The sequence below is a fragment of the Diuraphis noxia genome, unplaced genomic scaffold, assembly GCF_037042655.1.
Source record: "Diuraphis noxia isolate RWA-SAM2 unplaced genomic scaffold, SU_Dnox_SAM2 contig0002, whole genome shotgun sequence".
NCBI lineage: Eukaryota > Metazoa > Arthropoda > Insecta > Hemiptera > Aphididae > Diuraphis > Diuraphis noxia.
This window is the reverse complement of record NW_028301712.1, coordinates 77,792,109-77,807,040: the sequence shown is the minus strand read 5'-3', so window position 1 is coordinate 77,807,040 and position 14,932 is coordinate 77,792,109. Positions and strand designations below refer to the sequence as shown.

At 26.4% G+C, this 14,932-nt stretch overlaps 2 protein-coding genes across 4 annotated transcripts; one reads left to right on the top strand and one right to left on the bottom strand.

Moving 5' to 3' along the window:
* Positions 1-728: 728 nt before the first annotated feature.
* eIF2Balpha (eukaryotic translation initiation factor 2B subunit alpha) lies at positions 729-8,795 on the bottom strand. Of its 3 annotated transcripts, none has more exons than XM_089219588.1 (8): positions 8,330-8,795; positions 7,784-7,885; positions 7,311-7,450; positions 4,810-4,926; positions 3,625-3,737; positions 3,410-3,554; positions 2,630-2,755; positions 729-975 (listed from the first exon to the last, which is right to left on the bottom strand). In XM_089219588.1, the coding sequence occupies exons 1-8, from the start codon at positions 8,340-8,342 to the stop codon at positions 823-825; spliced, it is 909 nt and encodes a 302-aa protein (XP_089075714.1). In that variant the 5' UTR covers positions 8,343-8,795; the 3' UTR covers positions 729-822. The 3 variants fall into 3 exon arrangements, with proteins under 3 accessions (XP_089075714.1, XP_089075715.1, XP_089075716.1); XM_089219589.1 differs by having other exon boundaries at positions 8,426-8,795; XM_089219590.1 differs by having other exon boundaries at positions 8,430-8,795.
* A 139-nt stretch (positions 8,796-8,934) lies between these two features.
* LOC107162473 (protein AAR2 homolog) lies at positions 8,935-10,678 on the top strand. The gene is made up of 5 exons (XM_015509398.2): positions 8,935-9,242; positions 9,344-9,573; positions 9,642-9,822; positions 9,914-10,027; positions 10,115-10,678. Exons 1-5 carry the CDS (start codon positions 9,076-9,078, stop codon positions 10,530-10,532), a joined length of 1,110 nt encoding a protein of 369 aa, XP_015364884.2. The 5' UTR covers positions 8,935-9,075; the 3' UTR covers positions 10,533-10,678.
* The last annotated feature ends 4,254 nt before the right edge of the window (positions 10,679-14,932 follow it).

The following is a 14,932-nucleotide window of genomic DNA, read 5'->3' as shown; positions in this document are numbered from 1 at the left end:
ATGCCACGTGCATATCTAATGCTTACTCCGTTCGCTGTCGAAGGATTCGAATTAAACTTCAGATAAATTTAAATACATATATTTTCGAAATTTTGACCGGTGTAGTAAAACAAATCAGTAGTTTAGAAAGCGTATAAGCGTATCTATTGAAAACAATAGCATAAAATCCCCTTGGTATATTTAAACTTTATCATAATCACACGGCGATCTAGATAGGCAAATCAGGTACATCAAAGTTGTATTGATTTTTGGTATTTCATAATAATATTGTTATCATTGAGAATATTATATTATACATTACCTATAAATGAACATTACAGGTATTCAATGATATTATAATCAAATAATTGATTAAAAATTTATTAGAATTATGGTTAGAATAAATAGCTTATACTAGTGGCATTATAGATTGTAAGGCAAATAGATAAGGCAATGGCCCTTATTGCCATATTAGCAGTAATCACACGATGCAGACATTTAGACATTTTCCAAATGAAAAATTTAATATGATATATTTCATACAAAAAACAGGACATGTGTAAAGGGAGAAAGGGAGAAGATCAAAGCAGCGAATTTGTCCAAAGCCTCGCAAATTCAAGGGCCTTGCACTTAACATTTAAATTGAAAAATATTTTATATGGAAATTGTATAGGCTATAGGCAACTATGGTTATTTTTACTATGACAAAAACATAATTTTTAACACGATAAATGGTATAATTTATAAGATTATTATTCAAGTTTATCTTTATTTTTATTTTTTATTTAACAAAATATTACATTTTTGTTAATATAATTTTATCAACATACCAGATGTAAACATTCACAAATACAATTTTATTAACTCATCACTTACAGCTGACGGCATCAATATTCCGAGATCAGTAAAAAGTAAGCTGATGTAAGATGGGTGTGTATAATCCACTGAGGGGTGAGCACTTAATAAATTATCATCATTTGTGTTGTCCTCACTGTACTAAATTGAAAAAAAAATAATAAAATAGTAATACAAAATACAAATAGATCTTTGAACATTTTCAATTAAAATAATACAGTAGTAATATATTTTAGTAGAACCCAACAAAGGTTATCATTTTTATGAAAACCAAGTTAGTACAACAAATATCACAAAATGTATGCTTAATTGCACAGTATTTCAATGATGACAAATATTTCATTTTTTTTTTTTTAAATGTATTAGATAGTAATATAGTGATATTAAATGAAAATAATCAAATAACTTTTATATCATTAATGATACCAAAACGTCCAAAACTCAATTAAATCAAACAATTTTGTAATTTTGGTACAATTGGATTCAAAAGCAAATAGTATTTATTTCAATATTTTATAAACTATCTTCTTAATAAATAAAAAAAATTAATGTGACAAACCTAACCTATCATATGTTAATGTGTTGGATTAGGTCAGAATCAAAATATGTCAATCATAGAAGATTTATTTATTTTGAGTCTATATGTTGAATCTGAAAACATTAGGTCGTTAAATATTTGTTTCTGGCTTCATGTTTTGTGTATGAAAACAGTTGAAATTTGACTGCAATACATATTTTTCAATAAAGTTTTAAAAATATTTTAACTGGAAATAAACTACTATAAAATGTAAAATTATTTGTTTGTATCGTGATAAAACAGTTTAATATATTATTATTAGGGCTCGGAAGTTGTAGGAGTTGCATATTTTTCTGTATGCCCTTAATTTATAGCAGACCAAGCTAGAAATCCATTTTATACAATGACAAGATTAAATAAAAAAAATTAAAAGTGCATATTTTTGCATATTTTGTCAATTTTAGAAAAAAGTGCATATTTCTCAATTTTCATATGCTTTTTATGCATATTTCTCAATTTTCATATGCTTTTTATGCATATTTTTCAGTTTTCATTGAATTTTTATTCTCATTTAATATTTTCTACACAAATTGATGTTTTTCCTAATAATTATTTTATTTATTTTCGATTAAATTAACAGTCACGACTTATCAACGGAGGGTATTTATCTTTATTACACTAACGTCTATGCTATCGACGTTATCGTTAATCTAATAGCGATTTATTCTATATAATAGTGTATTTATAGGTGTATGACTGAATTATATGGGCAAGTATATTTTCCCCGTCAGTCATGTGTGAACTGTCGCGTGTAATAAATTCCTCCGTGTTCTGTAAAATCTACCTACGTGTTTAAAAAAATTATAATATGCCGAAAATTTCACAAACTAGAAAATTTGTTTTATTCTATATATATTTTTAGATTGAAAAAATTACAATCCATCACAAAATACAAGCCAAAACATTAAGCCAAACATAAAAAATACATTTTTTTGTATATACGTAGTAAATTTGTTTGCATATTTAATACATTTTATTTTGCATATTTAACATATTTTCATGCATATTTTACAATTTTTTGTGTATATTTGCATGCATATTTTGCCTTTTTTAACTCCTATAACTTCCGAGCCCTAATTATTATTATTGTATGTCAACAATATTATGCTATTATTAAAATCAATTAAATAAAACTATATAATAATAATAATCTAGCCAAAATTATAATTAATCTTAATCTCTACACAATCATGTAAGGTTATGAAAAATATTACTTACTATGAAATTATTAGGTAAATCTTTCTGATTCAGAGGATACATTCGTGAGAACTTATAACTTTCTGTTAACACGTAAAATGGTTTCTTGAATTCTTTAGCACAAATAGCCATAGTACAACTTCCAATCTTGAAAAAGAATTAATTACTATTAAAAAAATTGTTTCAATATATATATATATATACAGTGGTTTGCGCAGGGGGGGGATGATGGGGGATATATCCCCCCATGGGCTTTTTTTTAGTCTTCTAACGAGTGGATTTTGGATCTCTAGTTCATCAACATAAACATAATACATTTTTATTTATGACATCCCCCCCCCCCATACCAAATTCCTGCGCACACCACTGTATATATATCACTATACAGGAGCTATACACTTAACTTATCACTTACATCTATTATCATTCAGAGACATAACCAAAGCATGAGAGAGGAGCTAAGGGGGTTAAAGTAGCCAGAATAATGTTAATTTTGTAATATTTGTAATATGATGTAATGTGATTGTTATTTACTACGTTTATATGATGGCATTAAAACGGTTTTAATTCTTAAATTACATAGTGTGATCATTTAACTTTTAAAACGGTTTACATTTTTTAAACCATTTTTACAACTTACGTTTATATGATGGCGTTTAGACAGTTGAAAAATATAAAACATTTTAAAATGTAAAACACTCGCACTACCTATGTAGTTTAAGAATTCAAAACCAATTTAATTTCAAACTGTTTTAACACCATCATATAAAAGTAGTAATATATTAGTTAATAGTTTATTACCTTGTTAATGATTCCACCACTCTCTACAACACATTCAGCTCCAACCATAACCATATCAACAGTTTCCATGATATAACCAACAGCAGAATCTAATATCAATGTGCAAGGAATATCAAGTGCCTTCAAACAATTGTACATTTCAATTCTATTTAAACAAAACAAAATTGTATTAAAAAATATTTCATAAGTTATATTATTATGCGCCAGCAAATTACCCGCTTTTATCAGGAGATGATTCTGACACAAAAACATGAAATCTTTTTTGTGAATTCACAGCTAATTTCATGGCTTCTAACACTACTCTAGATTTTGAATGTGTCAAAATATTCTAAAACAATAATTTTTACAAGGTATATAATATAATCTTTATTTAAGGTTATTACTTATTGCTGTAAATGAGATATGGGTAAAATAAATAATATATATATATTTTTTTACACATATAAAAATATACAATCATTACAATCTATTCAGATTTCTGCATACTGTAGCATCCCAGCATACAGGAGGACAAACGATTGGTGTTGAGGTAGATGGATTGAGTGTAATAAGTATAACAACTTAGTTTGTGATTAATTATTAGATATTTATTTGATTACTATGTAAATAAAACACTTTTTACTGCACAACTGATTTAATTGCAAAATATTCTAAGTCCGAATAATTAAATTGGACTGGTGTCTGGCGTGAAGGTGCTTGCTCTGACTCTGGTGGCTCACGTCTGAATTGGGTCTAATCGGGGCTCTCCTATATAGTCCAGATAGTCCTACTCCCTGCATTTCCTCTCCTATCGATAAGATACGTATGTGTCCATGGCCGAGTCGTACACGTGTATTATTCTAATATCGCAGCTTCCCACGCCCATGCGACCGGTCGGTCCATATCCTGGTTATTCGCAATACGTAATCTCCATAACCCGACGACATTAATCATATCTCTAGATACGCCTGTCAAGACTACGATTTCATATTTAATATTTCGTATATCTAATTCCAACTATGGTAATATTTTGGAAAGGCTAGGAGTTTGGCCTTCGACACAGCTATTGAGGTCCTACACAATATAATTGGTTGGCGAAATCATACGCCCCAGGTCACTTATATATATCTACATGTATATGCGTGTTTAGATGTCTCAGCGGGACGTCAGTACATAGCAATACTATTAAGTACATGTTATAAGAGGGGTAAAATAACATAGATATGAGTTCACAAATAAATTTACATTAAAAAAAAATAATACATAATATAATATTACAGATGAGTGGAAACACTTCGAAGAAAGAAGCTATTAATTAATGACTCTGTATATAAATAAATATATATAAATATATATGTATATTATACTTAAAGAAAATATATTTTATATTATAAACAATATGTATGTATCTTAATACTTACAGTGCCATCAACAAAGAAAGGAAGAGTAATTTTGGCAACCTTATTTCTTGCATCGGTAAGCTTCTTCAAAAATACTTTTCCTCTATCCAACATGACTTTTTTACATTCCGCAAAAGTCTAAAATTAAGTACATAAAAGTATACATATTAAATGAAGAACATTTTGGTTTTAAATTAAAATTGCTCGCTCTTAATACTATAAAAATTAAAATAACAGTAAGATAGATTCTTGAAAATAATTTACTAAAAACAACCTAAGTAATATTTCAATAAAATTACATTTTATTAATCTATCATCATCTTTATACATCGAATAATAGTGCAATACACTATGATATGAATAAACAATTTAAAAAAGTCTCATTTACAATGTATATTGTTATTTTATAGAATAACTAGTGTATGTAAAATGTAAATATATTATTAATCATAATAATTATAAAACTCTTATACAATGTTATCTATGATTAATATTTTACAAATAGAGGCAGAGAAAACTTTATAATATCACACTAACATAGTAATATATTTAAAATATTTGCTCATTTATATAAAAGTTTAATTATATTTTATATAATATATATATATGTTAGATAATTAAAACTAAAATGTATAATATTAACTTTTAATAGTAAATAAATCTACAAGTTGCAAACATTAAAAATAAAGAAAAATGATTTTTAACTAATAACTTGATGTTCATTTTTCTTTGTTTCAGTGGACTCAGAAATTTGTCCTAAATTTGTCAAGACTATATCTTCATTGAGAAAATATGAGGTATCATCTTCAGTATCATCTTCATCACTTATTTGTGGATCAATGATTTCTTGCATTATTTTGATTAAATCTAATGATTGATTTTCGGTTAAAAGTTTGTTATCTAACTCCGCATAATTAATTGAATCATCGCCAATCAAACGAAATAATAATGCTTTATAATCATTAGTTGCATGATTATCTTCTGTTAGGTTTTCATCTGAGATCAAGATACCAGATTTAATGAAACTATTTCTGACTGTTGATCTTTTAACTTCATTAATAGCATGTTTTATCCAAAGAATTGCGTGTAGCACATTGATTCTATTTAGTAACCGAGGACTATTGTCCATTATTGATAGCTGATATTTCAATACACATTGTCGATATAAAATTTTAAAATTTTGAATAACTCCTTGTTTCAGAGGATGACAGCAACATGATAAATATGGTGGAAAAAATATTAATTTAATAGATTGCAGATTGTTAAGCAAAGGATGAGAACTTGCATTATCTAGAAAAATAACTATATTTCTTTTTGATTGAGTCATTCTATAATCAAAATCTAAAAGCCACTCAGTCATAATGTTACGTGTCATCCATGCTTTAGTGTTGGACTTCCAAACAATGTTTAGGTTGTCTATATTAATGTTTTTAAAGCAATTATGTTTCCCAACCTTTCCTATAATCAATGGTTTTTCAAATTCTCCATCCATGTTAGTGCACAACATAATGGTCAGTCTTTCTTTTGATAAATTTCCATCAATACAGGTCTCATTTATAAAGTTCATTGTATTTTCAGGAAGAATACGATAAAATAGACCAGTTTCATCACAGTTAAATATATCCCGTTCCTTATAATCTTTAATAATTTCTTTTACATTATTTAACCATTCAGTAATAACACATTCTTTTAGTGATGTAGGATTTGCGTTAATATTTTTATAAGAAATTTGATGCCTGTCTTTAAATTTTTGCAACCATCCATTAGATGCTTTAAATTCATTAAGGCCAACTTCTGATGCCAATTCTAATGCTTTTTCTTTCAATACTGGACCTGAGATTGGAAAATTGTTGACGCGAGCATGTAGGTACCATTGAAATATCACTGTGTCAATTATTTCACCATCCGATTTTGGAAATTTACGTTTTGATTTTTCACTTCCTTGCTTCACAAATGTTTGTGATAAATAAACTTTGTTTTTTAATATATCACTAACCTGCGTTTTACCAATATTAAATTTTTCGGCTACTGCTCGTACTCCAACATTTTCTGTTTCCACAAATTTTATGATTTCAATTTTTTGTGCCAAAGTTAATCTTTTTCTCTTACCACAAGACATAATGGTGTACTCATATACACACAAATTTAGAAAACTTTGAAATACCGATAATTATTTCAATGCTGGCTATGTAAAGTCATTATGCAGATGAATATTCATTAATATTTGTGGTGCACTAAATAATTATTTTCACTATTGATTTATGTAAAATTATACATATCTTTGCACTTATTGGCTATTCAAAAATTAAAAATATATTACAGTTGTATCGAAGGGTCCAGTAACTTAGGAATACTTAGGGCCTATCTAATAAGTATATTTTTGCCGGGACCCGATAAAATATCCATTAATAAGTAGTCCGCTATTGTGAGAAGTCCATAAATATAGGTTCACTGTCTAAATATTCAAAATGAAACTTAATTAAGTAAAATATTAATAACACTATCCTTTTAAAAATACTTACAATATTATCCAACTTAGCAAATGTTATAAACCGCATAAATAATGCACATCCAGAAGATACACCAGTAATACGGAAACTACTATTTGTAATCACTTCAACTGCAGATTGCAAATTTAAATCGAGTTCTTGTACAGTTTCAGCTAAATATTAAAAAAGAAAAAAATTAATAACCTACTACATTTATAAAGTACAATTATTATTAAGTATGTAACTACTAACTAGGAATACCGTATACGAGTATAGTATAGTATAGTAAAGTAGTCACAATGAATACAAAAATTATCATCAATAAGTATTTCACAGTAAAAACATGAAAGCATTTATACTCTTTAGCCAAGTTTATTATAAATTAGCTGTAGGTATTTAATTTATGGGGCTGTAACTTGTAATAGTTGTAACTTTAGATAGCAATGTTATTAATGTGTTTAAATGTTTGCAACCGTTATAAGTAATCTATTTAAAAGTGTACTTACATTTGTCATGTTCCAATAGTTTCAATAATGTAGTGATTGCTGCTATACTAGCACTTATATCTGACTCTTTTTCCATAATATTACTAAAATATTCAGAAACCTCTGAAAAAAAATATATAATCTCATATTATTAGTTATTACATAGCACTTTGAATAGTTATAAATTAATAATTTAGGCTTGATTAAGTTTAAAAAATCAGCAAATATATCTTAAATATAATGTTTTTTTATTCATATAAGGATATGAATAGTTAAAACATCTAATGAAGCTTAACTCTCCATGATTTTATTCTTTCTAAAGAACAGAAAATGAATTTAATTTAAATATAATTAAAATACCTAAATTAGGTTTGTTTTATATTGTGATACAAATTTTGTTATTTGGGATACCGTTATTTCAACAGTTTTTTTATATTAATGCAATAGGTAAGTGTTTAAATATAAGCATTAGTATACATGACACACACACACACACAAATATAAATGGCCAAATAAATTGACTAGAATTAATTAAGCATTTAATAAAATGTTGGTATAATGGCTTACCTTTTTTCAACATTAGATAAATACAAACATAGAATTTTTAACGAACGAAAAAAACAAATTTCAAATGATGTATAATTACTACTTTGAAATAATTACCTACTGTGAGTGAAACGTTTAAGTCAGCAAGAAGAATGAGTATTTACCAAATGAATACTATATTCACAAAATTATTAATTTTAAATAATTATAATTAATTATTTATAGACTATAATATCATATTATTATTTTAAATAATTTGTAATGAATAAAATTAGTATAGTAAAGTAATATAGGTGATGAGTGATGACATGAACGATCAACTTGATGAAGCCTGCTCACAGCTCAGTACACAGTAGTAGCTGTAGACTGTAGCACTTTTAACTTGTAATAGTGTAGCTTACTATAGCAATTATAGCATATAGCATTGAGAAGTGAAATGTAACATGTAGATACTGGATAGTAAATAAAAGCGAATATCTATTATCTATATTGAAAAAATCTCATGATTTTACGAGATCACCCGATCAAAGTAAGACAGTAGTTAACCACACGCTTACCTTATTTACCATATTTTTTTTGATAGTATTATCAATTTTGTCAATATGGTTATCACTTGTCTACCATTACCATATCTAGATTTTTGAATCTTTAAAATTTCAATTTATGATGTATAATATTTATTAATTAGGTACAAAAAGTGTACCAAATTTTTTGTTTTTTATCGTTATCGTCCCTTTTATAATATTTAATTGAATTATATCTAGGACATGGATCAAGACGAGGCCATGAAACTATATCTGAACGGTGCTACAGCGTTTTTTCTCGACATACCATCAGGCATGGAATTTGGCATCGATATGATGTCCTGGGCTACTGGTGATAAATTCAAAGGAATCAAAATGATACCTCCTGGTATACATTTTGTATACTACAGGTAATGTAGATACATTTTTTTATTATTGACTAGAGTTTAATATTTAAACATGTTTGTAATGTGTAGATTATAGGTTTTTAACAACAGTATTATTTTAACAGTGCCACCGATAAATATGGTAATACAGCTCCACGTTGTGGTTTTTTTCATGGTTTTAAAAAAGGTGAATGTCTTGTAAAAAAGTGGGATACAAGCAATGAAATTTTGGTAGATGTACCCAGATTAGAAATAGTGCAATACAAAACAAATATCTTATATTTTGATGACTGTTTGGGACCATATCCATATGAAGAACTACCAAAATGGAATGGTTTGTCTTCACTACTCACTGGTATGTTTAACTATAAATCTATGTAACAATAAATCTTTTGTTACCTGTCATTTATTTTTTTGTTTTAGAAAATTTAATTAACAGGTTATGCCCTGAAACAAAATTAATTTGTTCGGCAATGGAGTTATTTCCTACATCAGTTAAAGAAAACACAAAAAGAAGAAGAAAATGGGGTCCTATTAGAAGTGAAACAGATGTTGGATATGAAAATTTGCCCAAATTAGTACCGAAAGAAGAAAATAAAATAAGGTGAGTTACATTTTGTTATTATGTTAGTTTTTTAATGTTACATTATAAATTAAAATATAAGTTATGTGTATTATTATTAATATGATTTTAGATTTACTGAACCTCCAGAATGTCATTATCCACCTGGTTCATCACTTTCAGAAATCACTAAATATTCACTTGATACTACATACATACTCAATAACATGGCTGAAAAACATAATAAGTTATTACCATATTTTTATAGCTATTATTTTAATATTATTAACTGCATTATTAATTAAGTACAATATGTTTTGTTTTTTTTTTTCAGTAAAATAGATTTATTGGCTGAACTACAATTTTCCTATATTTGTTTTCTTCTTGGTTTAAGTTATGAGTCTTTTGAGCGCTGGAAGAAGCTATTTCAATTATTTTGTATGAGTAAGGATGCAATTTCTCAAGATCAAAACTTTTTTGCAAAGTTTTTTATAGCAGTGCGTCATCAACTAGAAACAATACCTGAAGGCTTTTTGGTCGATATTGTTGAAAATAATAATGTTATTTATAATGGTTTGAAAGAATTATTTAGAACATTAGAAATTTGTGATTTTATACTAGAAGATGATCTTAAAGATGGTACAATTCAAATAAAGAGATTTTTACTGCAAAAGTTTGGTTGGGAATTCCATGGATTAGATGAAGAGGATGACGATGAAGCCCCTGTTGTCGTAGACTGTACAGAAGATTAAATTTATCTTTTATTATTCAAGATTTTACCTAAAAATTATTACTTTTAATACAATTCCTTAGTTTTTATAACTTTATAAATTAATAATATAAATATAATTTATTATATCCTAAATTATGTCTATTAAAAACTAAAAATTGAAATCAATTTTGAATGATTATTATTTATTTGTTACTCATAAGTCTCTTAAGAGGACATGATACTCGTATGTGTTGTCTCCGTCTTACAAGCGCGTTACATAGCAAGCATTATGCTTTGCAGATCATCTTTAGCTCCATTAGTTTAAAAATTAGATTGAATTGACCTGTTACAAAATTTAAAGGTAAGATTATTATTTAGATGACCTTAAGTGCTTTTTACTATATTTTAATTTTGAAGCGAGTTATAATACATAGTAATAAGCCCATGAGGTCATCTTAATTATATTCTTACCTTTAAATTTTATGACAGGTCAATTCACTCTAATTTCTAAACTAACGAAGCTAAGCGTGATCTGCTGAACGTAAAATTTGGTATGTTACGCACTTGTAAAACGGAGACAACACATGTGGATATTATTGTATCACATTCTCTTAATATCCTTTTCAAATAATGTAAATGAGTTTTGGTATATTAATATCAGAGTTCTCTCCTTAATTAATTCTCTAAATATTCCAGCCAATTCTTAATCTATCCTTTCCTGCAATTCTCAATCTCTTATTTTATCCACACTTGATTTATTCAACCAGGCTGGTTTTATAATTTAAATTTAAAAAAAAAATAATGTTTATCTAATTTAGTAGATATTGTATATTATTCACTAGTTTATTTTAATAAAATTTTCGAAACTAATGGTTCTCGCCAAGTTTCTTAAATAAAAAAAATATCAGAGTAAAGTTACAACTTGTTAGATTTAAAAAGTAAAATTATTATTCATGCACTCTTATTTTTAAAGTTTTAATTGAAAAATATGTTATACTCATTTTCCATCATTCGTTTTTTTATTAATAATGATTAATGAACATAATAAGGTATAAATATTATGCTATGATTAGTTTTTAACATAATTTTGACCAGAATACTTATTTTCATTTTTTTCTCATTTATGATTTGAGGAGGTTATTATTTGAATTTCATAATTCATTTTTTAGTAATTTAGAATCGTCGAACAGTTATGAACCAACTGAATATTTTATGAAACACTGATTTTTGAATAACCCTTAATTGTTTACCCAAGAGTTGTACATAAACTTTCAAGTGACAGTGTAATAAAGTTGTCTGATTTTTTTATTGAACTACGTAGTTATGCTATTTGAAATTGTGTTATTTTTACCAAGTTATATGGGTACAAATTTTTTTGTCAGTCATGAAAAAATCTTGAAATTTTGATACAATGTTCTTCATGTACCTACCCTTAGATCATATACTATGGATAGAGCCATTTACAGATACCTATATTAAAGTATATAATATAACAGGAGTGGCCACTAATAACCTTAATTTTAGGAGCCACACATTTTTGAAGATATTTGGAAATGAGTCACATTGTTAAGAAAAGTAAGTATGTTTATAAAATAAAAACACATTTTTAATTTTATAACAAATAAAGGAACATTCATTTTTTACACTACACAGATCATTATTGTTCAGGAAGGTACATATTAAAAAATGGGATTTTACTTTTGAGAAAGGTTTTTTTATATCATATGGATTAATTTTACTCTAAGCTTGGTGTCAAGAGCCACACGAAACTCACTGCGACTGCATGCGGCTTGTGAGCTTCGTTGCGTTACTGTTCTATGGTTGCGGCTACCCCTGTAATAATGTAAAATAAGCAACAAATCTCTGACATTGATGTTCGATGTGCCATGTGCGCATGCGCGAAGCAAATCGTCACATATTTAGTTGTCAAAGACTAATTAACATTAGATACCTAAATACCTTACATGTTTTTATCAAAATAAAAATTAAATTCTGACTATTGTTATATTATATTTAAAATAAAATACACACACACATTATACATATATATAGGTATATATTTATTTACTGTTTTTAATAATACATTATTCATTGTATAATTTTCGCAATTATTGTTATTTTATTAATCTATTGATGCCTATGCTGGGACTTCTCTCTTAATTAAAAATTTGATTTCCAAAGTTTATTTGATTTATTGCCACAAATAAATGTATATAAAATAACAGTATTTAATTATTATTTTGAAAAAACGCACGAGGTATCGAATAATTATGTGCACACCATACATCAATGTCAGAGACTTCTCGCTTATACATAATATTGTGTGCTTCAGATTGTTTACATGGTCGAGGTGGGCATGGTATGGTTCCTTCCAAAGTGTTTGATCTAAGTAGTAAATACGTCCTACGGTCCTACCACGATTTAAGATAGTATACTATATTACTACAGTCTATAGTTTATATTTTATCTTAAATCGTAGTTCCTGAGGGTTCCTAGTTTCATACCTATCATAATATCTTATAATTAAGTATTTAAGTATATGTAAATATAATCAGTTATCAAAAATTAAAAAAATAAGTGTCACTATAAAATTAAAAACTAATTTGGAAGTATATTTCCTTTTGGCATTTGTACGTGTCTAAAATCTAAATAAACATAAGCTGATGACGCATTTTGAGGTTTTTCCCTGATGTAATATATTTCATTCATCAATCATCACGATCTTATTGATATTTTCCTAACTATATAATTCAGAGGCCTAGATTTTTAGATTCTGAGCGGAGCGATGAATGTATTGATTTTACCATGATGTGTGGTTTTTTTTTTTTTTTGTTTGAAGAGTTGATATTATTATGTACTTTCAGGGTTCAACATTTTTTTACCTTCCTGATTTTCAAAAGAGTATGATTTAAATTTATTTTCTATAAATAAAAAAATTATTTATAATTGTTTAATTTAAAAATAAAATAAATCACCATAAGAATTAATGTTTCATATTACCTACCTACACTTAGATATTTATATATTTATATATTTATATTTATACTTAGATACTTCATTTTTCTCTTTATGCCTCAGAAATAATTCTCAAAAATTATGATAATATCTTATCTGCAATTAATTGTGTTGCTTTTTTATAAATCGTGATAAAATATGTTGTATATTATATTAATTTTATTATGGGAATATCATAGGAACAATAAGCTTTCAAACATTATTTATAGAATTGGAGGATACTCATTCTAATAATTATATTAAATAGAATTTAATTCATTTTTAATAAATCTTATTTAACATTTTTATTAGTTTTGTAAATTTAAAGCACATAAGTATGGAATTTCTAAGGTCTGTTTTTTTTTTTTTTTTTTTTTTGTTATGGAATTTAATTAAAGCTAAAGGCAATATCCATGTACTAAATGCAGGTACCTACCGAAAAAAAACTAAATTAGAAAAGGCTCATTGAGTACTTGATTTATATTATTATATACATTAAATACAAACTGTACTTTCACTCGATTTCCTTTTATCAAAAAGAATATAATATATTACCCAAGTATTTTTTTCCATTATTATATAATAATATACTATTTTATTATGTTTGTATGTAATGTATATTGCACACATTGCATAGTGTTGAAGGTACAATATATTTTTTTCATCGATATACGTGCAGAAGTCTATATTAATTAATTTATATAACTCTCAGTAAAATAAATTATATTCAATAAAGTTATTAAAAGATCGATGATCGACTCTATAAACAAAGCAATTAGCAACGTATATTACGTAAATGCTAAATGTTTTTTTCTAATAATAAGGTTCCTAGTATTTTAACTCTTAAAAATTTAACTACACGTTTGAAAGTAAAATACGTTATCAAAAATAATCTCTAATTCATTAGTTAAATATTATTTTATTTTATTTTTATTTTTTGATAATCGTGTAATAATTTAATAATATACGTAAACCTCATAAATTGTAACTTTATTGGGCTTCCCAATAAAGCGTAGAACACATTATTAATTAAAGACAATATTACATAGATTCATGAGTAATTCATTTCATCGGGCATGAAGAAAATAAAGATTTATCTCATGAGTGGAGTGAAAAAAGTATGAATGTTATGTTTTTTTTTTTTTTTTTTTTTTATTTAAGGTTTACAGGCTTCAACTACAAAGGTTATTAGCCAACATTTAAGTTTAAGTTTAACAAGACAAAAAAGAAAAAAAAAGGAAAAGTAAATTACAATATTGAAAATTACAATATTTGTTTAAATAGATTTACAATTTGATTTATATTGAAAACTATATTTTGTTGATAAGGTTGTCTTTGGTGATGAATTGAATGTTATGTTATGTTTTGTCTGTATGTATATTTTGTTTTTTAAATTAGATAATTAATATATCCATCATGGATAATCCATGATTTTAATTTGAAAAA

Bases quoted from the DNA above. Each gene is read 5' to 3' on its own strand.
- LOC107162473 (XM_015509398.2), top strand. From the start codon at position 9,076: ATGGATCAAGACGAGGCCATGAAACTATATCTGAACGGTGCTACAGCG. The intron at 9,243-9,343 runs GTAATGTAGATA...TTATTTTAACAG, and splicing joins ATACATTTTGTATACTACAG to TGCCACCGATAAATATGGTA. The intron at 10,028-10,114 runs GTTATTACCATA...TTTTTTTTTCAG, and splicing joins ATGGCTGAAAAACATAATAA to TAAAATAGATTTATTGGCTG.
- eIF2Balpha (XM_089219588.1), bottom strand. The intron at 4,927-7,310 runs GTAAGTATTTTT...ACTTAATTTTAG, and splicing joins TTGCTAAGTTGGATAATATT to ACTTTTGCGGAATGTAAAAA. The intron at 3,555-3,624 runs GTAATTTGCTGG...TTGTTTAAATAG, and splicing joins TCATCTCCTGATAAAAGCGG to AATTGAAATGTACAATTGTT.